The sequence below is a fragment of the Bubalus bubalis genome, chromosome 20, assembly GCF_019923935.1.
Source record: "Bubalus bubalis isolate 160015118507 breed Murrah chromosome 20, NDDB_SH_1, whole genome shotgun sequence".
NCBI lineage: Eukaryota > Metazoa > Chordata > Mammalia > Artiodactyla > Bovidae > Bubalus > Bubalus bubalis.
Genome location: NC_059176.1, coordinates 41,853,639 through 41,877,611, shown reverse-complemented (window position 1 = coordinate 41,877,611; position 23,973 = coordinate 41,853,639). Strand labels below are relative to the sequence as shown.

General features: G+C 45.4%; 1 protein-coding gene across 1 annotated transcript in view; it reads right to left on the bottom strand.

Moving 5' to 3' along the window:
- Positions 1-22,979, bottom strand: part of FAM189A1 (family with sequence similarity 189 member A1) — a 242,225-nt gene extending 219,246 nt beyond the window's left edge. The window contains exon 1 of the mRNA XM_025271827.3: positions 22,556-22,979. Within this exon, the coding sequence (XP_025127612.3) occupies positions 22,556-22,774 (219 nt within the window). The 5' untranslated portion in view covers positions 22,775-22,979. The remainder of the gene's footprint in view (positions 1-22,555) is intronic.
- Between the last annotated feature and the right edge of the window lie 994 nt (positions 22,980-23,973).

Below are 23,973 nucleotides of genomic sequence, written 5' to 3'. Positions count from 1 at the left end.
CTCAGTTGAGTGATCCCCTAGACTGTAGCCTGCCAGGTTCCTCTGTTGATGGGATTCTCCAAGCAAGAATACTGGAGTGGGTTGCCATTCTCTTCTCCAGGGGATCTTCCCGACCAGGGTTCAAACCTAGGTCTCCCTCATTACAGGCAGATTTTTTCCCTATCTGAGATACCAGGGAAGCCCAAATCAATTATATGTCAATAAAAATAATAGTAATTTAAAAAACTCACTAGAATGTAAGCACTGTTGCTGCTGCTAAGTCGTTTCAGTCATGTCTGACTCTGTGTGATCCCACAGATGGCAGCCCACTAGGCTCTTCTGTCCCTGGGATTCTCCAGGCAAGAATACTGGAGTGGGTTGCCATTTCCTTCTCCAATGCATGAAAGTGAAAAGTGAAAGTGAAGTTGCTCAGTCGTGCCCGACTCTTAACGACCCCATGGACTGCAGCCTACCAGGCTCCTCTGTCCATGGGATTTTCCAGGCAAGAGTATTAGAGTGGGTTACCATCACCTTCTCCAAATGTAAGCACACTCTAATTTAAAACAACATTCATCACCAAAAGCTAACATGCCAATCATGATGTTCTTTGGCTCATTTATCTTTCTCCAAGGCCGGACCAACAAGAGACTCATTCATTCATTCATTCATTCATGCAGCAAACATGTACTGTCTCATACATTCTGGAAGGGAGATGGAACACCACACTTCCTGAGCCCTTTTTCACAGATGAGGAAATCTGGGTCATAGAGAGTAAGTGACCTGCCCACAGGCACAGAGCTAATAAACATGAGAAGTCACAGAAGCAACTGCATGTCCTCAACCCTGCCTGACTCCCTGGCCATCCAGGCAGGCCACCTCCCTCGTGGCTACACGTGCCTCCAATGCAGTCCTCCCCCTGGCAGAGAACACTACAGCAGGAGGTGCTTTCTCCAGTTTAGGGCCTCCCAGCACTGCTTGATCATCCCTCCTCCATCTGGAGAATGTATCCAAGGTAGAAGCAAGACCTCATCCAGCCCCTTGCAGCAGGGCCTTGGCTCCAGACACAGCTTTCCTATTGGCAGGCACCATGGGGAGGCAGCCACGGCTAGCAGGGCTGCTGACACTCGACTCCCAGCAAGCAGGGTGTCTTCTAGGCGGTGGTCACAGAGCTGTCTTCACTTGTCACAGCCCAGTGCTGTATTCCTCGCACTGGTCCAGGTTACATGGAGTTTTGTGAAACTGGCTACAACAGACTCTGGTTTTTGCAACTAAGAACCCTGACTGCTGTTCCACTTATGGATCTTTCCAGTAATCATGTATGGATGTGACAGCGGAACCATAAAGGTTGAGCATCAAAGAATCAATACTTTCGAACTGTGGTGCTGAAGAAGACTCTTGAGAGTCCCTTGTACTACAAGAAGATCAAACCAGTCAATCCTCAAGGAAATCAGTCCTGAATATTCACTGAAAGGACTGATACTGAAGCTGAAGCTGTGATACTCTGGCCACCTCATGCAAAGAGTCAACTTATTGGAAAAGATGCTGATGCTGGGAAAGACTGAGGGCAGGAGAAGGGGCTGACAGAGGATGAGATGGTTGGATGGCATCACTGACTTAATGGATATGAGTTTGAGCAAACTCTGGGAGACAGTGAAGGATAGGGTAGCCTGGTGTGCTGTAGTCTATGAGTGTGCAAAGAGTCCAACACAACGAAGTGAGTGAAGAACAACTCAATTACCCGGATGCTCAGCAAATCTGTCTTGGAGCTATATTCAAAGTAAAGGGAGCCTCTACTCAGACCCTCACTATGCACCCCCAGTTCCCATCTATCTACCCACGTCACAAACTTTGAAAAGTATAAAAGCTGCTTTTCTATCAAAAAGACAATGATGGAAATAAAGAATGGGCTTGTGCCAAAATATTCCTGGAGGCATGTCTGAGGAACCTGCATTTCTTTGCTTTACCAAACAACCTTTATTCATCCTTTCATAAACAAAATGTCCCATTCATAATTGCAAAAACATTTTCTTTTGATGCAAAAAAGTTTCTGTTCACATTTTCAATAAATGTATATAGGTTAAAAAACAAACAGTGACAGGACTACTGTACTTTTAGCAACATCTATTAAACTGTCAAATGCCTCCATACTTTTTAAATATGTGATAATATTAATTAATTGGCTGCACAGGCGCTTTGGTGCAGCACACACTTTTTCTAGTTGTAGCTCACAAGCTTCTGATTGCAGAGAGCGGGCTCAGTTGCCCAGTGGCATGTGGGATCTTAGTTCCCTGACCAAAGAGCAAACCTGTGTCCCTTGCATTGAAAGGAGGATTCTTAACCACTAGACCACGAGGGATGTCCCCTTCCTTACTTTAAAAATAAAAATTAAGAAAATGGCACAGTGAAAACCAATACCAAATATCTTTCCCCCCAAATTTAACAACACAGCACAACTGGCACCAAGCCGCCACGCTACACAGCAAGTTCCCACTGTTCCATGTGCCTTCCTTGGAAGCAGGAAGCAAACAAAGAGCAAGTTAACAAAATTCTGAAATCTCAGAACAGCTATCAACTTCAGAGAGCTGCAGAGGAGAACAGCTGATGCAACCTCCAGAGAATGAGAACTTGCCCCAACACCTCGCAACACGTCACCTGAGAAAAAGGGAAAATGCACCAGAAGAGTACACAAGATGCTCTTTCCAATGGTTACGGGAAGGAAATGTTTAAATGTGACACTGCAAAAAAATAAATAAATAAAAGTAAACATGACATTGAAAAGAGAATCACTTTCTCAACTGGACAGGATGAAGGGGGAAGGCAAAGGTGTCTAAGTGCCTTCGTCTTCTTGTCTGTCTTAGAAGGCAAGCACCAAGAAACCTAGAAACAGAGTTTTCAACTTGGTATTTAAAGTTAGATTGTAACAACAACCAAAAATAAATAAATAAACTTACTAAAAATAAGAAAATAAGGAACAAAACTCAGGACATATAAAAAGTGATCATTTTTTTCATTTTCATGCAAACAACAGATGTAATTTAAGAACTGCTAAGCCACGTAGAAGGCAATGGCACCCCACTCCAGTACTCCTGCCTGGAAAATCCCATGGATGGAGGAGCCTGGTAGGCTGCAGTCCATGGGGTCGCTAAGAGTCGGACACAACTGAGCGACTTCCCTTTCACTTTTCACTTTCATGCATTGGAGAAAATGAAATGGCAACCAGATCCAGTGTTCTTGCCTGGAGAATCCCAGGGACGGGGGAGCCTGATGGGCTGCCATTTTTGGGGTCGCACAGAGTCGGACATGACTGAAGCGACTTAGCAGCAGCAGCAGCAGCAAGCCACGAAGGAGAAGGTTATATATAATAAATACATATTTAGATGAGTAGCCAGTGGAAAAACTAAAACAAGACTCTAAACCACCCAATTCACCAGGGGAAATATCATAAATATACACACGTGTGCTTAGTTGTTCAGTCATGTCCGACTGTGACCCCATTGACTATAGCCCTCCAGGCTCCTCTGTCCACAGGATTCTCTAGGCAAGAATACTGGAGGGGGTTGCCATTTCCTCCTTCAGGGGATCTTTCTGACCCAAGGTTCCCACCAGCATTTCCTGTGTCTCCTGCATTGACAGGCAGATTCATTCACTACTGAGTCACCCTGGAAACCCCAATATGAACTCAGATAACAAATTTTTAAAATGAAGGAAAATGCAATTTAAAAAAAAAAATGAGGAACTTCCCTGGTGGGCCAGTGGTTAAGAATCTGGAAACGTCAAGACAGGATCAGACACATCTGTGTTTGCTGTGAGAACACAGGAGGCCCCTGCTTTGCTGCACATACATGTGCTCAGTTGCTTGGTCATGTCTGACTCGTTGGTTCTGTCCCCTCCCCAGGAGGTGGGCAGGCCTGTGACTGCAGAGGCAACAACACTGTGTGACCTCTGAGATGAGGCTGGAAAAGGCATCAGCTTCCACCAGTGCTCCTGGGACGTCTGCTCTGGAGGAGTCCAACCACATTGAGACCACAGGCCAGAGGGGCCAAGAGGAGGCACGTGGCTAAGCTCCCAGCTGCCAGCCAGTAGTAACCCTGGCAGTAAGGGAGGCAGTTGGGACGTCCAGCCAGCCAAGCCTTAAGACAACCGTAGCCCCGGCCAGCATCTGATGCAGCCGAGATGTGGAGACCCACTCCACAGAGTCCCTCCAACGTCCCCAGTGAGAACATAAAATACCTCTTTCTAGCTACTACCTGTGGGTATAATCTGCTATGTAGAAACAGTAAGTGGGACTGCAAGTGAATTCTGTTAGAAAGAGAAAGAATGAAAAAGAGAACAAGAAAAAAAAAGATACAAAAAGAACCTGGGGGAAGGGGCACCATCAACTTTTAACACATAAAGAATCAAAGTGCATCCATTAATTCACTGAACAAATGGATATTGAGCGCATACAGGTTCACACAGGCCAGGGGTTTTGATTCCGGTGAGACAGCCAAACAGATTTAATTTCAGGTAGCTCAGAGCGCTCTGAAGGAAAATAAATATCAGGCTAGGAGAGTGGAATGAGGGTGGTCAGAGCAGGCCTCCAGGAGGAAATATCAAAGAGGGTTTCCAGCATCAAAGAACAGACACACTGACTGCGTAAGTCCCTTCATGAAATACTGTGAAATACACACCACCAAGAATAAAGAGTAGAGGGACATCCCTGGTGGTCGAGTGGTTAAGAATCCATCCACCTTCCAATGCAGGGGGCATGGGTTTGATCCCTGGTCTGGGAAGATTCCAGATGCCTTGCGGCAACTAAGCCTGCAAGCCACAACTGAAGAGCCTATGCACCACAATGACAGGTCCAGTGTGCTACAACTAAGACCTGACGCAGCCAAAGAAATAAATAAGCAAACTCAAGAGTTAAAAAAAAAAAAGAGGGGTGTGTAATGCAATGAGCTAGCCTAGGACTCACCGGTAGAGACTTTGCCATCCAGTCTCAGACCATGTGAGCAGCTCCCCTGAAGTTCTCACCTAATCTGGGTGCCAGAGAGGAAAGAGAAAACCATGGAAAGATACAGAAAAAAAGTTCAGATCAGTGACTGGCTAAGGATCCACATGAGAGATTCTAGATCGGGGCATACGGAAGAGAAGTCTTTGGAGATAAGCCCCCAGACAGGTCCCAAGGGCAAAAGCAAGAAAAGAGACTGGATGCAGATGACTACAGTCTGTCTGCAGAACTACAGATGGACCTCAGGACCCCAGGCACATGCCTTCTCCCCAGATTTATAGCACTGGTTTCTGCTCTGAGGCAGAAACCAAAACAGTGCTGTATGCACCAAAGAAATGAGTTTTCTGTCTTGTCCACTTTCAAAGTGAGAATTCACAACCCAGAGCGCACACTTCAACCGTATGAGAGGAGAGGCCCAGCCCAATACCCAGAAGCAAAGCTGCCCGCCCTCAGGTTCGCCCACACCCAGACAGCGGGGTCAGGCCCTTGTTTGATGTGCAGGATAGGAAAGTCAAGGAAAACATGTCAAGCACCACTATGAATCTAGTCCTAGTCTTCAATGATAAACCCCAAAGGACACCAAGAACCACCAGACCATTAAGGAAAATCAAAGCCATAAAAGAGGCAGACTTGGAAGAATAAACAGAAAAGCCTGAGAGCAAACAGAGGATTCAAAAGTAAGAACCCTTCTTGCCTTAATTAGTACCCTCAGGCAGAAATGGGAAACAACGCAAACAGAAAATAAGATGAACATTAAGAAAAATTAGCAGGAAAAACAGAAGAGAGCATCACAATTTTAATTATGGTGACTGTATACTGAAAAAGAAGACAAGACCCTAGAAATTTTCAGAGATGTAAAACAGGCTAGGTTTTCAGCAAAAGATGAGCCACAATGGATCAGACCTCTTACCAGCGACACCTGGCATACTGTGTGCTTTGTCGCTCAGGAGTATTTCCCGCCATGTCAATAAACAAGGATGTCACATTCAACATCGATTCTAGCCCGCCAGGGCACCCAGGAAGGAGAATAACACCTGTGATCTGGCACCCATGAGGCTGCAGACACTCCCCACAGTAAGCTCTGAGGAAAATCGCAGGATGTTGGTTGGCCCCAGGTAGCTGAGATGCATATGAAAGGAATGATTTCAGAGTCCAGACTCTTGCATCTTGCCATATGTAGAAAAGCACTAAATTCCTTAACTTGGGATATCTGGTTATCCTTAATTAACAATCATGTTTTGATGTTCCGACTACCTGCCCTTTCTTTGTTGCAAAACTTCTATGTAACCTGGCTCCTCCCCTTGCCTCCTTGGAGCAGTTCTCTGAGGGCTACTTGAGATGCTGACTCCTAGGCTTAAGACCTAAAAATTTCCACCAAATAAAACATAGTGCTCAACTTCTAAACTGTGACTATTTTTTAAGTCAACAGTTATGTACGACTCTTTGAGACCCCATGGACTGTAGCTCGCCAGGATCCTCTGTCCACAGAATTTCCCAGGCAAGAATATTGGAGTGGGTTGTCATTTCCTCCTCCAGGTGATCTTCCTGATCCAGGGATCAAACCCACGTCTCCTGCAGCTCTTGTATTGGCAAGCAGACCCTTTACGAGCTGAGCCACCAGGGAAGCCCATGGCATACTATATTTGGCATCAAAGAAATAACAACAGAAAGGTTGAAAACATTTAATTGTGAGGCATGGGGAAGGCAGGAGCCGAGGGATCAGTTTAGCATTTCAATTTGCACCCTTCCATGCTGTTAAAACAATTTTAATTTCCATGATATTAAGTTGACAACACTTTTGTCATCATCACCAAAATCACCACCACCATCAAAAAACAGAGAAATGAATTGTGCTGCTTCCACCACAATACGCAACATCAGGGCTCTTTCTGTTAAACTCTGACTCCATTCCACTTGCTTGAGAGGCACACCAACTGAACCACAGGTAAGAGCCACAGGTGTAGCTCTATTTTTAAAATTTTTATTTTATTTATTTATCTTGGCTGTGCCATGCAGCAAGTGGGATCTTAGTTCCCTAATCAGGTTAAACCTATGCCCCCTGCAGTGGAAGGGCAGAGTCTTAACCACTGGACCACCAGGGAAGTCCCAACAGGTGTAACTCTTTAGGTCACCGGACAGGCACCTTGCTCCAGGGCTTTTCTGGCTTTTTGTTTCATTTTCTTTTGGCTTTTGTTATTCTTTATATAGCAAAAATAAAATGAAGGGTATTATATATACACATATATGTATGTATATTTACACACTCTCTGTTTTTAAGAAGTCCATGTCGAGAAGTTATGTGCCACTAGTTATGACAGATTCCAGCTCAGTTAATCCACTCACACCTCTTAGGTGTTCATATTTTCTTATCTTGAAAAGGGTCAGCTCCAAGCCTCACACTCTGCCTTGGCACAGAATGGCAATGGGAGGCGTGAAAAGAGGACTCGAGAGCACCAGTGCTAAATTTGATGAACTGGCAGGTAGAAAGCAGATGCCATGTTTCTCTGCCTTTTTCTGAGACAGGGTCCAATGTTAGTGTTTACAAAGACAGTGTCCCTTTGTAAACAGTTGTGAAAAACTCTGGGGTGTAGTTGGGGGAAAAAAGATGTAGTTTCTTTTAAAAAAAAAATCACAAGATTCTGATAAGCATATACTCTTTGTGGCTAAGCTGCTTTTTAATATGTTAAACAGGGACCATTCTCTGAGTGCTTTCAGATTCTAGGTTAGAGGGTCTAAAAAAGTACTTCAATATCACCATCTGCGGACTTCCCTTGCGGTCCAGTAGTTAAGACTCTGAGTCTCCACTGCATGAGGCCCAGCTTCAATCACTGGTTGGGAACTAAGATTCCACATGCCACCAGGTGTGACCAAAAAAACAAACAAACAAAATCACTGTCTGTATCCACTATCAGCCAATAGTGTACACTACTGTAAAGCCAATATGTACAATTTCTCATTATAGATGAGAAGACAACACTTCTCTTATCCTTAGATCACTTCAGTATTTTTCAAAAGAAAAATCTGTCTTTGCATGAAGTTTCAAATTCTCTTTTTTTTTTTTTCTTTCTTCTGTAGAAGGATGAGCTGTAATTTTAAGGGTTTATTTTTGAGCCACTAAGTTACCTGTCTCTGTGATAGATAGTTACGTCACAGGCTCTGGGAGTAAAGCTGCTGATGCAAAGGAAGTAGTCTGTTTACATTTACCACATACTTGACTGAAGGCTATGAAATGGAATATTTCCTCCCATACCGGTAAACAAGGATGTCACCGTCATCAGGGAGTCTAGCCTTCCAAATGTAATTTCTGAGCCCAGGAAGAATAATACTGGCAGCCATCATCCACTTCCCTAGTAAACATAAGTACTGAGGAGCTTGGTGGGGTGGGGTGGGGAGGGTGAGAGAAAGCACAAGAGGCATCTAACCCCACATACCCTACTCCCTTACTGTGAAGTAGGAATTAAGGATGTGAATAATGAAGAAGCAGAATTTGGCCCCAGAGAGCTGAGCCTGGACACTTACATCTTCCCATGCCTAGAAAAGCCGTAAATTCCTTAGTTCAAGATATCTGATTTTCTTTAATTAACAATAATTTTTTGATATTCAGATTACGTGCCCCTTGCTGCAAAACTTCTATATACCCTGACTCTTCCCCTCGCCTTAGAAGGCAGTTCTCTCAGGGTCACTTTATTTTTTTTTTCAGGGTCACTTTAGATGCTGTCTTCCGGGCTTGAAATCCTAACAATTCCCACTGGATAAAACTACTCTTGACTTTCAGGTTGTGACTATATTTTTTAGTTGCCAAGGCCTTCCCTTCCCCCCAAAATACCAGTATCCCCAATTCCTGGTGGTCTTTAAGGCTCACGTCTACCTAAGCGTACTGAACCCTGAAACTTTCATCACCAGCTGGACATAGGGAAGGTAAGAACAGCCATGATGATCAAATGAGGCTATCAAGTCAGGTCAGTGAAGTGCCTAAATGCAGAAACCGAATGCAAGCAGGCTTGCATTGGGCACACCAGGGACAGGAGCCTAGAAATCTCACCATCCCTAAATAGATAGATAAAGTCAAAAGCAAGACATAAATGTTTCCTTTCACACTATCATTCAACATGAAGGTTCCAATTAATGCAAAAGGAAAGGAATAAGCAGCATATACATTTTTTTGTTGATATGAAAAACATTGAACACAAAGAAGCAAAATGATTTACAGATGATATGAATGTAGAAATGGGAAGCACAAATGAAAGCATGTTAGTTGCTCAGTCATGTCTGACTCTTCACGACCCCATAGACTGTAGCCCATGAGGCTCCTCTGTCCATGGGATTCTTCAGGCCAGAATACTAGGAGTGCGTTACCATTTCCTCCTCCAGGGGATCTTCCCAACCCAAGGATCGAACCCAGGCCTCCTGCGTTGCAGGCAGATTCTTTACCTTCTGAGCCACCAGGGGAAATCACAAGACATTTACTTAAAAATAGAATAAATGATTTCAAAGTAAGACAGAAACAAAAGTCGACAGTTTCTCTGTATAGGAACCGTCAGTCCTGGAAGAAGGGAAATTCCAATGATGACAGAACTTGAGTACATTTAACATGAAAGGTACAGCAGCTATAGGACAGAACCTCAGAACACTCTACCTGTTCAAATACTGAATTCATATTAAAAACGTTCAGCACTGAAGCAAAACACAAAGACACAGCATTACATCATATCATATCTTGAATAAACAAGAATATATGAGTTTTACTTTGCCTGGTATCAAGAATGAGGACTCAGACACCCAGAACAGACTTGTGGCTTTGAAGGGGGAGCAGGTAGGGGAGGGATGGATTGGGAGTTTGGGATGAGCAGATGCAAACTATTATCTATAGAATGGATAAACAACAAGGTCCTACTGTACAGCACAGGGAACTACAGTCAATATCCTGTGATAAACCATAATGTAAAAGAATATGAAAGAGAATGTATATATGTGTTTGAGTCACTTTGCTATACAGTAGAAATTAACACAACATTGTAAATCAACTATGCTTCGTTTAAAATAAAAAAAGACCGACACCTGCATTTTAAAAAAATTATTTATTATTTGGCTGCACCTCGTGGCATGTGAGATCTTAGCTTCCCGATCAGGGATAGAACCTCTGCTCCCGGCACTGGAATTTCAAAGTCTTAACCACTGGACCACCAGGGAAGTCCCGAGGCCTGCTTTCTTTTCATTTGAATTTCCTTGGTATATCTTTTCCAGTCCTTTTATTTTTAGTCTTTCTAAATCTCTCCATTTTCAGTCTATCTCTGGATCTTGCTTTGTTAAGTCAACCTGAAAAACTTTTTTAACCAGGCTAATTAAGCCTATTTACATAATATGAATACAGTCTGGATGTCTGGCATCAGCTTTGCAGATTTTTAACCTTATATTTAAAACAATGACGCACAAACTCCGTCCTTCCGTCCGTGGGCTGCCCACTCCCTACTTTCTCTGAGTCTCTGCAGGTTCGTAGGAAGGATACTGGTTCTAGTTGCTGCTTTATATTACCACCTTATATAACCCCCTGAGCACCCTCCTTTTCTAGGCAGTATTACCTCCCTCCTAAGAGCAATAAAGCAATTAGCTAGTAATTGCTTCTTCTTTCTCCCCTTGCTCTTCCTAAACCATCCATTTTATTTATTTAAAAAAATTTTTTATTGTGGTAAAAGTCACATAATATAAAACATACTATTTTAACCATATTTAACTGTATAACTCAGTGGCACTAAGTACATTCACACCGTTATACAACACTCACCATCATCCATCTCCTGAATTTTCCACCTACCTGAACTAAAATTCTGTCATTAAACACTAACTCCGCACCTCCCACTCCCCAGCCCCTGGCACCTACCAATGTACTTTCTGACTCTATGAATTTGACTATTTGAGGTACCTTGCAAAAATGGAATCAAACAGTATTTGTCTGCACCTGATATATATTGAAATACATATTAAAAAATAGAGACATCACTTTGATGACAAAGGTCCATATAGTCAAAGCTATTTTTTTCCAGTAGTCATGTATGGATGTGAGAGTTGGATCATAAAAAAGGTTGAGCACCAAAGAATTAATGCCTCCAAATTGTGGTACTGGAGAAGACACTTGAGAGTCCCTTGGACAGTAAGAAGATCAAACCAGTCAATCAGACTCCTTGTGACTCCATGGTCTGTAGCCCACCAGGTTCCTCTGTCCATGAGATTTTCCAGGCAAGAATACTGGAGTGGGTAGCCATTCCCTTCTCCAGGGAATTTTGCCAACCCAGGGATCCAACCTGAGTCTCTTGCATTTGCAGGTGGATTCTTTACCACTAGCACCACCTGGGAAACCCCCATCTTATATATAATAGTTTGCATTTGCTTATCCCAACCTCCCAATTCTTGCCCATCCCAAGCTCCCCCCAACCTCGGCAACCACAAGTCTGTTCTCTATGTCTGTGAGCCTGTTTCGTAGATAAGTTCATTTATGTTGTAAAAAGCAGCAACATTCTTGACTGGATTTACACAGTTTCCAAAGACTGACTCACAACGTAACATTCAAAATGTCCAGGATATAATCCAAAATTACCAGGCCTACAAAGAATCAGGACAATGCCAACTCCCACAGGAAAACACAATCAATGATAGATTTTGGAACAATCAAAGACTTTAAAGATGTGATAACAAAAATGCTCCAGTAAGCAAAGGAATGAATGAAAAGCTACAAAAACCTAAAGAAAAAAAAATCTAGTTTATATGAAGGAGAACCATATGGAAATTTTAAAAACAGAAATACAGAATCACTGAAGTAAAAAATTCACCAGATGAATTTAATAGCAGAATGGAAATGAAAGGAGAAAAAGTCAACTGACATGGGAGCAACAACTTAAGTCACAACGGATTTCTCATCAGAGAACACAGAAGGAATTCGGAGAATATCTCCATTCTGCTTTTCATTTATTTCCGAGAATGCATAACGTGAGTCTGACCATGAGGATAAACCAGATGGACCCAGGTTCAGGGTCATCCTATAGCATATAGGCTTGTACTCTCAGGACTTTCCTGGTGGTCCAGTGGTTAAGACTCAGTGCTTCCAATGGTCAGGGAATTAAGATCCCACATGCTGCACAGCACAGCCAAAAAAATTTCTTTTTTTACTCTTTAAAAAGGCTTGTACTCTTTAAAATCATGGAAAACATGAGACATAAAGGACGACTGAAGAGAGTGAAGAGATACAAGACACACATATATTGCTGGACAGGATCCTGGACCAGGAAGGGAAAGGGACACTCTTTGGACAGTTGGTGGAATTGGAATAGGGTCTATGACTCAGACAATGATGTTCTTCTAATGTTGAGTTCCTAGGCTGGAGGAGTTTATACTGGCTACATAGAAGAGTGTCTTTGAGTAGGGGAGATATACACTGAAATGTTCAGGAGTGATGGGACATCACATCTGCAGCCTGCCCCCAAGAGGTCAAGAAAAATAATCTAATGATACTGGATTTTTTTTTTCTTCCATTCAGGAAGAGAGACAGTGTACACAAGTCTCCATGTGCAAGCCATGGAGCAAATATAGTAAAAGCAGTTACAATCGGGGAACCTAGTAGACAGGATACAGAGTTCTTAGTTCTGTTCTACAATCTTTTCTAAAAGTTGGAAATTTCAACTTGCCCCCTCCAAATTGACTTTTTAAAATACTGCTTCACCTTTTCTAGCACAGAATTTGTTTGGCTTTGAGAACTGCAACACACAACACAAATGACTAAGACTTCCCCCTTATCTTTAACATTCATTATTTTACAGGGATATGTCTGTGTTGGTTATTCTCCATTGATTTTTTCCCCCTATCACATGGTGGACACTTTCAAGTCTTCTTTTATTTTTAGGTTAGTTTTCTGCCAGTAATAGTTCTAAACATTTATTTTATTTCATTGCTTTGTTCTTCCTTTCCTGGACACTCTAATTACACATAGATCTCCTTTGCCCATCTGCTATACTTTCTTTTTTAAAATATTTACTTATTTGGTCATGCTGGGTCTTTGTTGTGGCATGGGAGATCTCTGATCTTAGTTGCAGCATGTGGGATCTAGTTCCCTGACCAGGGATTGAACCCTGGCGCCCTGCATTGGGAGCTTGGAGGCTTAGCCATTGGACCACTAGGGAAGTCTTTGTCTCCTATACATTCTAACTCAGTCTATTCCTTCATTTATTTGCTATTGTTTTCATTTTCCTCCTTCTCATCCTGTATTATTATTTTGGGACTATGGTAACCACTTGCTCTTGTGTCCCTTCTGCATATAATTTAGTCTTCCATTCTAAAATTCATTTTTTCCTAATTCTTTCCTGATATCAATCTGTTCTCATTTCATAATTTTCTGTTATCAAGCCATGTTTTTGTAGTTTCTAAATTTATGCTGGATGCTACCCTTTCAAATTGTTTTTTTCTTTTAGTTTATCTTGAAATATTAGTTTATGATTTTTTCTGGCGTGTTCTCATTTTCTATAGTACCATTATGTTCATGTCATCATTCTTTTCTGAATCAATTTTGCATAAGATTATATCATATTCAATCCCAAAGAAAGGCAATGCCAAAGAATGCTCAAACTACCGCACAATTGCACTCATCTCACACGCTAGTAAAGTAATGCTCAAAATTCTCCAAGCCAGGCTTCAGCAATACGTGAACCATGAACTTCCAGATGTTCAAGCTGATTTTAGAAAAGGCAGAGGAACCAAAGATCAAATTGCCAACATCCGCTAGATCATCAAAACAGCAAGAGAGTTCCAGAAAAACATCTTTTTCTGCTTTATTGACTATGCCAAAGCCTTTGACTGTGTGGATCACAATAAACTGTAGAAAAATCTGAAAGAGATGGGAATACCAGACCACCTGATGTGCCTCTTGAGAAACCTATATGCAGGTCAGGAAGCAACAGTTAGAACTGGACATGGAACAACAGACTGGTTCCAAACAGGAAAAGGAGTATGTCAAGGCTGTATATTGTCACCCTGCTTATTTAACTTCTATGCAGAGTACATCATGAGAAACACTGGGCTGGAAGAAGCACAAGCTGGAATCAAGATTGCCGGAGAAATATCAATCACCTCAGATATGCAGATGACACCACCCTTTGGCAGAAAGTGAAGAGGATCTAAAAAGCCTCTTGATGAAAGTGAAAGAGGAGAGTGAAAAAGCTGGCTTAAAGCTCAACATTCAGAAAACAAAGATCATGGAATCTGGTCCCATCACTTCATGGCAAATAGATGGGGAAACAGTGGAAACAGTGTCAGACTTTATTTTTTTGGGCTCCAAAATCACTGCAGATGGTGACTGCAGACATGAAATTAAAAGATGCTTACTCCTTGGAAGAAAAGTCATGACCAATCTAGATAGCATATAGAAAAAGAGAGACATTACTTTGCCAACAAAGGTCCGTCTAGTCAAGGCTATGGTTTATCCAGTGGTCATGTATGGATGTGAGAGTTGGGCTGTGAAGAAAGCTGAGCCGAAGAATTGATGCTTTTGACTGTGGTGTTGGAGAAGATTCTTGAGAGTCCCTTGGACTGCAATGAGATCCAACCAGTCCATTCTAAAGGAGATCAGCCCTGGGTGTTCTTTGGAAGGAATGATGCTAAAGCTGAAACTCCAGTACTTTGGCCACCTCATGTGAAAAGTTGACTCATTGGAAAAGACTCTGATGCTGGGAGGGATTGGGGGCAGGAGGAGAAGGGGACGACAGAGGATGAGATGGCTGGATGGCATCACCGACTTGATTGACATGTTTGAGTGAACTCCAGGAGTTGGTGATGGACAGGGAGGCCTGGCATGCTGCGATTCATGGGGTCGCAGAGTCGGACACACGGAGAAGGCAATGGCACCCCACTCCAGTACTCTTGCCTGGAGAGTCCCATGGATGGAGGAGCCCGGTAGGCTGCAGTCCATGGGGTCGGTAAGAGTCGGACACGACTGAGCGACTTCACTTTCACTTTTCACTTTCACGCATTGGAGAAGGAAATGGCAACCTACTCCAGTGTCCTTGCCTGGAGAATCCCAGGGACGGGGGAGCCTGGTGGGCTGCCGTCTATGGGGTCGCACAGAGTCGGACACGACTGAAGCGACGTAGCAAAAGCAGCAGAGTTGGACACAACTGAGCGACTGAACTGAACTGTACTGACCTGAGATCATATTCCATTTTTCTTTCCCCATGTATGAGGTAGATTTTCCTGATCTGGGAAGAGAAAGCTCCTAAAGAATAAGGGTTGAGCTAGGACAGCTTTGGGCTTCCCCAGTGGCAAAGCGGTACAGAATCCAACTGCGATCCAAGAGCCTCAGGCTCTATCCCTAAATTGGGAAAATCCCTTGGAGAAGGAAATAGCAATTCATTCCAGTGTTATTGCCTGGAATATCCTATGAACAGATGGGTTAGCAGGTTACAGTCTGTGGGGTCACAGAGAGTCAGATGCACACACATAGGACATCTTCGTCAGCTGGGCTCTACCGATCTTAAAGACTCAAGAATGAGATCTCTACGTATCCACTTATTTGCTTCTCAGCATTCAGTTCAGAATCTGCGGACACTCATCCCCACCCTGGCCCTTTGCTCCAGCTCCAGATCCTGAAGCCCTTGTTTCTAAGGCCATTCTCTCTGCCCAGGATCTTCTGTTGCTGCTGGAGCAGTTTCTGGGAGTCCCCCGACCTGCACCATCCTAATCTATGCCTCCTTGCTGTCGGTGTTCCTGTCCTGTTCATTTTGGTTTCTGTTTCTGGTCATTCTGCTCAGGGCAAGGCACTGACCTTGTAGGAGGAAGAACTCACAGTGTGTTTCTCAGATGGTCCCAGGTTTGCATCTTCGTCCCTGCAAGATGGCTGTTCTCACCCCCAACCAGAAAACCCAGAGCACCTCTCCGGCGTTCATCCACTTTTCAGGGTGAATAACTCATGGTGATTCGGGGTTCCCATAGCCTGTCAATACTTTCATTCACTCCCCACCACCCTCAGCTGTTTGTCTGCAGCTCTGGCTCCCAGTGGACTGGCCGCATCTATGTCCTGACTTTTGGGATCGCACATCTCTTTCACTGATATGTCCTCACTTAGGTTTTTCTACGATGACCATGTGAACTGGTTGAGTTTTCTGTTTTGTTTTGTTTAGGCCACACTGTGCCACATGTGGGATCTTAATTCCCCCACCAGAGATTAAACCAGTGATCCCTGCATTGGCAGCATGGAGTCTTAGCCACTGGACCACCAGGAAACTCTCATGAACTAGTTTTCAAAAAAAGTTTAGGGGAGACTGAAAATCTGCTCCCATAAGAGATGTTCTGAAATGTGTAAGACAAAGGACAAAGAAATGAAAATGCAATTGTGTTCCTGAACTGGAAGCTTCCATACGATAAAACTCTCAATACTGCCAAAATTTTTCCATCGATGTAACACAACTGCAATCCAAACCTTAAACAGGTATTGCTGGAAACTAGACACAGACATTTTAAAGTTAATACAGAAGAACGAAGGCACTTTTGAGAAAGAAAACAGTATGGAGGGAGATGCCTGACCAGATAGTGAAATTTACCAGTATGTTGCCTTAACCAAAATAATGTGGTGTGTGTGCATGTGTGCATGCTCAGTTGCTGAGTCATGTCTGACTCTACGCAACCTCATGGACTGCAGCCTACCAGGCTCCTCTGTCCATGGGATTTCTCAGGTAAGAATACTGGAGTGGGTCACCATGCCCTCCTCTAGGGGATCTTCCTGACCCAGGGATGAAACCCTGGTATCCTGCATTGCAGGTGGGTTCTTTATCACTAATGCCACCTGGGAAGCCCCTTTGTTAACTATATATGGTGACAAATGTTAAATACTCTTATTGTGGAGATCCTTTTGCAACACATAGAAGCACTGGACCATTATGCTGTATGCTTGAGACTAGCATAATATTGTATGTTAATTATATCTCAATGAAAAAAATAAATAAAATAGAGTAAAACTGAATAGAATCCCAAACAGAAGCACAGGTACAGAGGAACTTACCTGGGCTGCAAGCAAATAAAGTTAGGTCTTTTTTTCACACCGTTGTTGTTTAGTCATTCAGTCGTGTCCAACTCCTTGCGACCCCATGGACTGCAGCATGTCAGGCTCCTCTTTCTATGGGATTTTCCAGGCAAGAATATTGGAAACATTGCACTAAGACTGCCCCTTTGCCATCATCTTCCCAGCCCAGGCTATTAGCATTCCTTCACATTTTATTCATCTGATGGAAGAAAAGATATTTCATTGTCTTCATTTGATCTGACTTTCCATGGTTACTTCTCTGATAAGTTTCAAGTATTGGGTTGACCAAAAAGTTCATTCAGAATGGGTTACCATTTCCTTACCATTTCCTTCTCTATACACAAAACAAATTCTGGACGATTTAAAAATTAAATGTAAAAAATAAGATGAAAACATAAGAAGGAAATGTGAAGGAATGTTTGTGTGACCTCTGTAATGACAACCCTCTTTACTAAGAAAAGAGCCCAGACACTAAGGAAAAGAAAGCTAACAGATTTGACTATATGAAAAGTTTTAAAATTTTATATACAGCAAAAGACACCAAAAATTAAGCCACAGGAGAAATGAAAAACTGCAAGAAAATATTGGCTTGGCCAAAAAGTCCATTTGGGTTTTTCCATATGATCTTATGGAAAAATCTGAACGTTTTGGTCAACCCAATACTTGAAATGTATCAGAGAAGTAACCATGGAAAGTCAGATCAAATGAAAACAATGAAAAATCTTTTTTTCCATCAGATGAATAAAATGTTAAGGAATGCTAATAGCCTGGGCTGGGAAGATGATGGCAAAGGGGCAGTCTTATGCAATGTTTCTGTGGGCAGGGATGACTACAATCCTTCATAGAATGACTCTGGCAATATCTAATGAAATACCAAATTGGAACCCCCTCCAACTAGCCATTCCACTTTGGGGAATGTATGCTCAGAAAACCAGCACTGGCCTCTAAGGCTACATAAGCAGCATGGTTTGTGGAGACACAGAACTGACACAACCAGGCTACTCCCCAAAGGAGAACTGAATAAATTATAAAATGCATCCTATGGATTCTTACGTAGTCATTAACAATGACAGAAATAGTAAGAATAATCAGTATGGCTGGGCATATTTATTACACACAAAATAAAAGAGTCAGAGTAAGTGGTATGTGACATAATCTTTTCATAAAAAATGTTAAAAGAAAAGAAACATTCCACACATTACATATAAATCCTAATATTTTTGTGATTGTAAAGCAAAGTGAAGAAAGGTCACATGAAACACTGCTAATGCAGGTCACCTGTGGGTACAGAGCTGGGACAGAAGAAGGCACTGTCGTCATTTTCTTTACACCCTTCTTTGTTTTCAGTTACTGCAACAAACACCTGTTGCTTTGCAGTATGCTGTTGCTTTTAAAGGAAAAAGAAAATATATACACATCTGTGCATCAATAGTCAGCTCCTAACGGTTATGTCTTTACCAACACATGTGACTGGCCATGTGGATAATTCACAGGGTACTCAGTTGTCTCTGATGTTTTGGGAGTAAATAAAATGTCAAAGAAAAATAATGAGGCTGTTCTGTCAAAGGTTAACTGTAATACTCCATGAGAGACAGCAGAAGTGCTGGAGACTTCCTTCCCCTCCCCTTTAATTCCATTTTTTAATATTTAAACTACATATACAAAACTGTTTAGTCTGTTCTCTGATATAAAGCTCACTTAAAATAAGACTGAATTCATTGTGGACTTCCCTGGGTGGTCCAGGGGTTGAGACACAGTGCTTCCACTGCAAGGGGCACAGGTTCAATCCCTGGTTGGGGAACTAGGATCCCAAATGCTGCAAAATTTTTAAATAAATGATTAATTCGTTGATCATTAAACACACATACACACAGCCTTTGTAGTCTTCTAAACTGTTCCTGTAGATCATCTTCTCTCAAAAGGGGCCAAGCATTTATCCCTGGGGAAGCCAAGTCACCCAAATGGAGGGGACCTGGGACATGACAGCCACTTGAAGGCAGGTCTCCGAAATAGCACTGCTCCCCCGACCAGGCCTGCTGCCCCTTCCCCTGTTTCTAGCCTTGCCAAGGACCCCCCAGGGCTCTCCCTGTAATTTTGTGCTTCTCCAAAGTTCTCGTGCATCATCGCCTTTCCACACATATTTTGTGCTTTTCCTAAGATACAGGTGTTTCTTCCCTACAGAGGCTTTACCTTTGACCCTTCACAGCCAACTCAAGTGAAGCCCCTTCAGCCACTGCTTGGGGTTGCTGCTGCTGCTAAGTCACTTCAGTCGTGTCTAACTCTGTGCGACCCCATAGACAGCAGCCCACCAGGCTCCCCCGTCCCCAGCTTGGGGTTGGGGGTGGACAATTAAAGTCTTATGGCTAGAGCTGTGGCCTCAAGTCAGAGCAACTAAGTGCAAATCTGACACTGGCCATGTGTGACCTTGGGTAGACATGAAATTTCATTTTATGTGCCCATTTGACTGAGGGATGCCCAGACAGACATGACAACATTCTTTTGAGGTATGTCACAACAAGGGGGATGTCTCTATAAGAGATTAGCATTGCATCAGGACACTGAGTAAAGAAGGTCACCTTTATCCATGTAGATGGGCCTCATTTAACCCAGCAAGGGCCTGAACAAGACAAGAGAGGCAGATCTAGGGCAAATTCATGGTCTCTGAGCTGGGACACCCACCTTCTCCTGCCTTGGACATCAGCACCACTGGTCCTCAGCCTTTGGGGCCAGAATGGGGACCACATCACTAGCCCTCCAGTTTCTGGTCTTCTAGACTTGGACTGAATGACACCAGCAACATGCCAGGGTCTCCAGCTTGCTGATATGTGTGTATATTGGCTCTGTTTCTCTGGAGAGCCCCAACTGATACAGCAAGTTCCTTAATCCAGCTCCCCCTCGGTGCACTCTGCACAAGCTGCCAAGACTTCTCAGGGTGTAGGTCTAGCCCTGACACAGCCTCAGTTCTGCAGCACCCCGCTAGCTAAGGCCAGTCAGAGGTCCAGTCCAAGTGCAGGGAACTGCACTTGGATGAAATGTGCTATCACAGCAGGGAAAACACTTAATGTAAAAGCTGGCACACCGTACATGCTCAATAAACCTAAGCTGTTTTCTTGGTTGTTGTTTTTCCTTAAATAGAAGGGTTATTTTTACATTGGTTCTTCACCAGGGACACACCACAGAGAAGGCCTAGAGACCTAGAAAGTGTTTAAGAACCCATTTTCAGGAAAGGCAGCCACAAGTCATGCAGAGCAGATTTTTGGGAAAAGTCAGTCATCCTGGTCACCATCTTAAGACAAAAATGTCCTTGCAAGGTGGTTTCCACAGTGGGTGGGCAGGCAAGTGGCCAGTGTTACTGCCCACAGCTGCGACAACATGCTGACCTGTCCCAGCATTGTTGGAACCATTCACTGTCTGTACAAAGGGGTATAGACTGTTCGGAAAAAATTTTAACGCATTATTGACCAGAGACACATTAATATGTATTTTGTTATTCAAATGTTATTGACTGGAGTGTTTCAATACTCACATAACAAATCACTGGCCAAAGGCATTAGTTTCTGCAAAAATTTTCAGGTCAATAAAAAGTTAAAGGTGCTTGTGGCAGATTCAGTTTGAAAAAAGCCCATGAGACAGGAGGTGTAAGGAGGTGGGGAGAGTGGGAGGTGGACCCGGGGCACAATCTACCACCTCTAAAATAAAAGCAGAGGATGTTGCTCACTGTTCTCCCCAGAGCCTACAGGCAGGTCTGCACACACAAGACACGTAGGGAATTACTCTGAATTGCAGGATGTTGAACTACAAAGTTATAGTTGTGGAAAGGAATAACCCTGGGAATGCAAGCTGAATTAATGCTTTACATATTCATTTAATGCTTTAGACTAAAATACACTGAATGTACATTTTTCACATAAACAGCTTTTCTACCATGTCTGATGGCTGTTTCCCCTTCCAAGTTCATTATTAAGAGACAGCTCTCTCTCTCTGCCCTTTGGAAGAACCAAAGCCACAAGGCTAGGAAGACCTGGCTCATGGAGAAGCCAAGAGCAGTTCGTTTACTAAGCTGCCACCTGTGGGCCACAGCAGACACAAACTCAGACCACATGAAAACAATGCACATTAAATCATGCTGAACACTGAGCCACAGATGTGTTTGAAGGCTGTATTTAGGGGCCCCCATTTGAATCATGACTCCTGCCTGGGTCTTGCTTCAAATCCCATCTCTTTACTTTGAGCACTGGGAGCCTGAAACTCATGCTCTGTTGTTCTAAGAAGCTCTCCAAGACTCACTCCTGGTCTGAAATAAGCTCTGGAAATTCACACACCCGTTAGGATGAACCATAACACTTGGATCCATCAGGCTGTCACTGAGTCGGTTCTGCTTCGATGTTATCTTACAAGGCCTGCAGCTGACTTGGAGAACAAAGGCCATTACAAAAGAACAACAAAAGCGGAGATCGACAGAATTTTTAAATTTCAGAAGTCAAGGACAAATAGCAAACATTCGTTCCAAAGGCTTGGTTTGGATTTTTGGAGAGGGAGTTAAAGCACACCGAATTTACTGTTTAAACCTATAAAACATACTCCGGCACCGCAAACCAAATGCAGGTACAGACGTCAAGAGTTATCAGAACAAGGGCTTCTCTTTATAAAGAATATTTGCTCAGCATAGATCCTTCCTGTTTCCATATACTCACTCTTTATTAATATAGGGAAAACACAACTTTAATTAAAAAAAAAAAATGCCTCCCTCCCCCCTCCCCCTTATTTCTTGGAGACAACCACTTCCTTGAAAGGGATTTCCTGGTGGCTTTGCTTCTACGGCGGTTTGTCAGTCACTGGCCTCTCTAATTTGGGGTCAACAGCCTCAAAATCTGTCACCTCCCAGCGAGGAAGCTCACTAAACACGCCCCCCCGCCACGCGGCTCGCGGGCCGCCTGCCCAGTCGCACTGTCCACTGCGCTCGCGGATCAATCCCCACCACGCGCGGGACGCGCCACGTACGGTACACCGAGAGGGTGGGCTGCCAAGGCGTGTTCGGCCGGTTCCCGCCACCAGGACTGACCCGCGACCCGACGGCACGCGCCCTGCGCCGAAGCTCCAGCCGCGGAGGCCAGCCGCGCGGAGCCGCGTCTCCGTACCGGGCTCGCACCCTGCTCCCACCCCGCTCGGGGTCGCCCAGAGCCCCACCACTCCCCGGCGGTTCCTCGGCCCCTGGGCGCAACGGGCCTCAGGGCCCAGCAGCCGGCCCCGCCGCCCACCCTCATCCGAAGGCCCCTGCAGTGCTTGAGGGCGCCCGGGCTCTTGTCTCTTCGCAAAAAAGTAACTCCGGGACCAGCGCAAGGGGAAAGGGAAAGCGACGCTCCCAGGGCGGCAAGCGGTGAGTCGGGTCTCCGGAGTTCTCCTGCCCGAGTTTTAAGCTGCACCCCGAGCTGTGGCAGCTCGCCCGGCAGCTCGCGCGCCGAACTCGGCGCCCGCGGGTGGTGGGCCCGCGTCCCCGGCCCGCAGCCCCCGCGCCCCGCGCCGACACTCACCGAGAAGCCGGCCCAGAAGGGGCAGGAGTGACGGACGCGGGCCGACGTGGTAAGCGCCAGAGCGGCGAAGCTGACGGCCACGATGAGGCATCCGAGCGCCATCTGCGTGGCCCCGAGCGCCAGCACGATGCGGGAGCGGCCCGGGCACTCGCGCAGGCGGGACAGGCTGCGGGGCAGCGCGGCCGGACGCGGCGCGCGGGGACCGCCAGCCGGAGGCATCGCGCCTGCACGCCTCACCCGCTCGCGCCCGGCCCCGCGCGCCGCCCCTCCTCACCAAGGGTCCGAGGCAAGTTGCACCGACTACGGGGTCGGCCTCCCCCCGGGTCGCGGGGGCTGCGGCGGCCGCGCGCGTGGAGCGGGACGCGCGGGGCGGAGAACCGGACGCCCGCAGCCCCCGCCGGTGCCCGCGCCCATGCCGCCGCAGCTCCGCAGGGCCGCCCGCCGGCCGCGCCGCGCTGCGCCCTCTCCCGCCCGCCCCGCGCGCTCCCCGGCCCGGGCGCGGGCTCGAGCCGCCGCCGCCGCCGCTGTCCCCGGGCGCGAGCCCTGCCGCCGCCGCGCGCGGGGCCGGGGCCGAGGCCAGAGCACGAGCCGGGACCGAGCGGCGCGGGACCGGGCGGGCGCAGGTGCGGTCCCCGTGGTCGGGCCTCGGCGCTCGCGCCCCTCACCGAGGAGGAGAGTGAGAACCGCGGGCGCGTCAAGGGCGAGGGCGGCAGGAGCCCCGGGCCGGCGACGGGGAAGAGGCCTGGGAGCTGGGGCGGGCCGGCCGAGCCGCTACCGAGCCTGGGGCTGGCCCGGGAGGAGCGCGCGCCGCGGCGGCGGGGGTCGCGGAGGAGGTGACTTCCCAGTGCCTAATCCCAGGCGTGGCGGGCGAGAGCCTCTCTCGAATGCGGAATTCCTGGATTCAGGATTCTGCTGCTCTCCTGCAGTTCAGGAATTTATCAAGCCAAGCGGAGAACTCGGTCCTGAAGGACTGGGCATTCAGAACATCCCTAGTTCACAGATGTCTCTTGCCCACCTTCCGTTTGCAGGGCTTTTGATACAAGTGGGGCTGAAAATCAATTGCACAAAACGAATTTTGATGAACAGTGTCATTAAAGGACCTACGAAATCATCTCTCCCTTTTGTCAGTATTAGGTTTTAAATACCTGACTGTTGGCTTCCTAGGGTACCGAGAAATCTTGGAAGTTCAGGTTATCACGAGTCACCTTGCGGCCCCGTTGATGTGACCACTTTAAGACTGCCAGTGTTGAAAAGGGTTGTGTTGACATATGAGAGGCCCAGGAGTGTCAGGCAGTCTGAGGATATCAAGCACAAAAAGGCTACGTTCATAGTAATCATAGCGGGAAATGGTGGGTCAGTTTACACAGCCTCAAGGCGGGACTGAGGGAGTTTCCTGTTGGATTTGGATCAGAAACGCT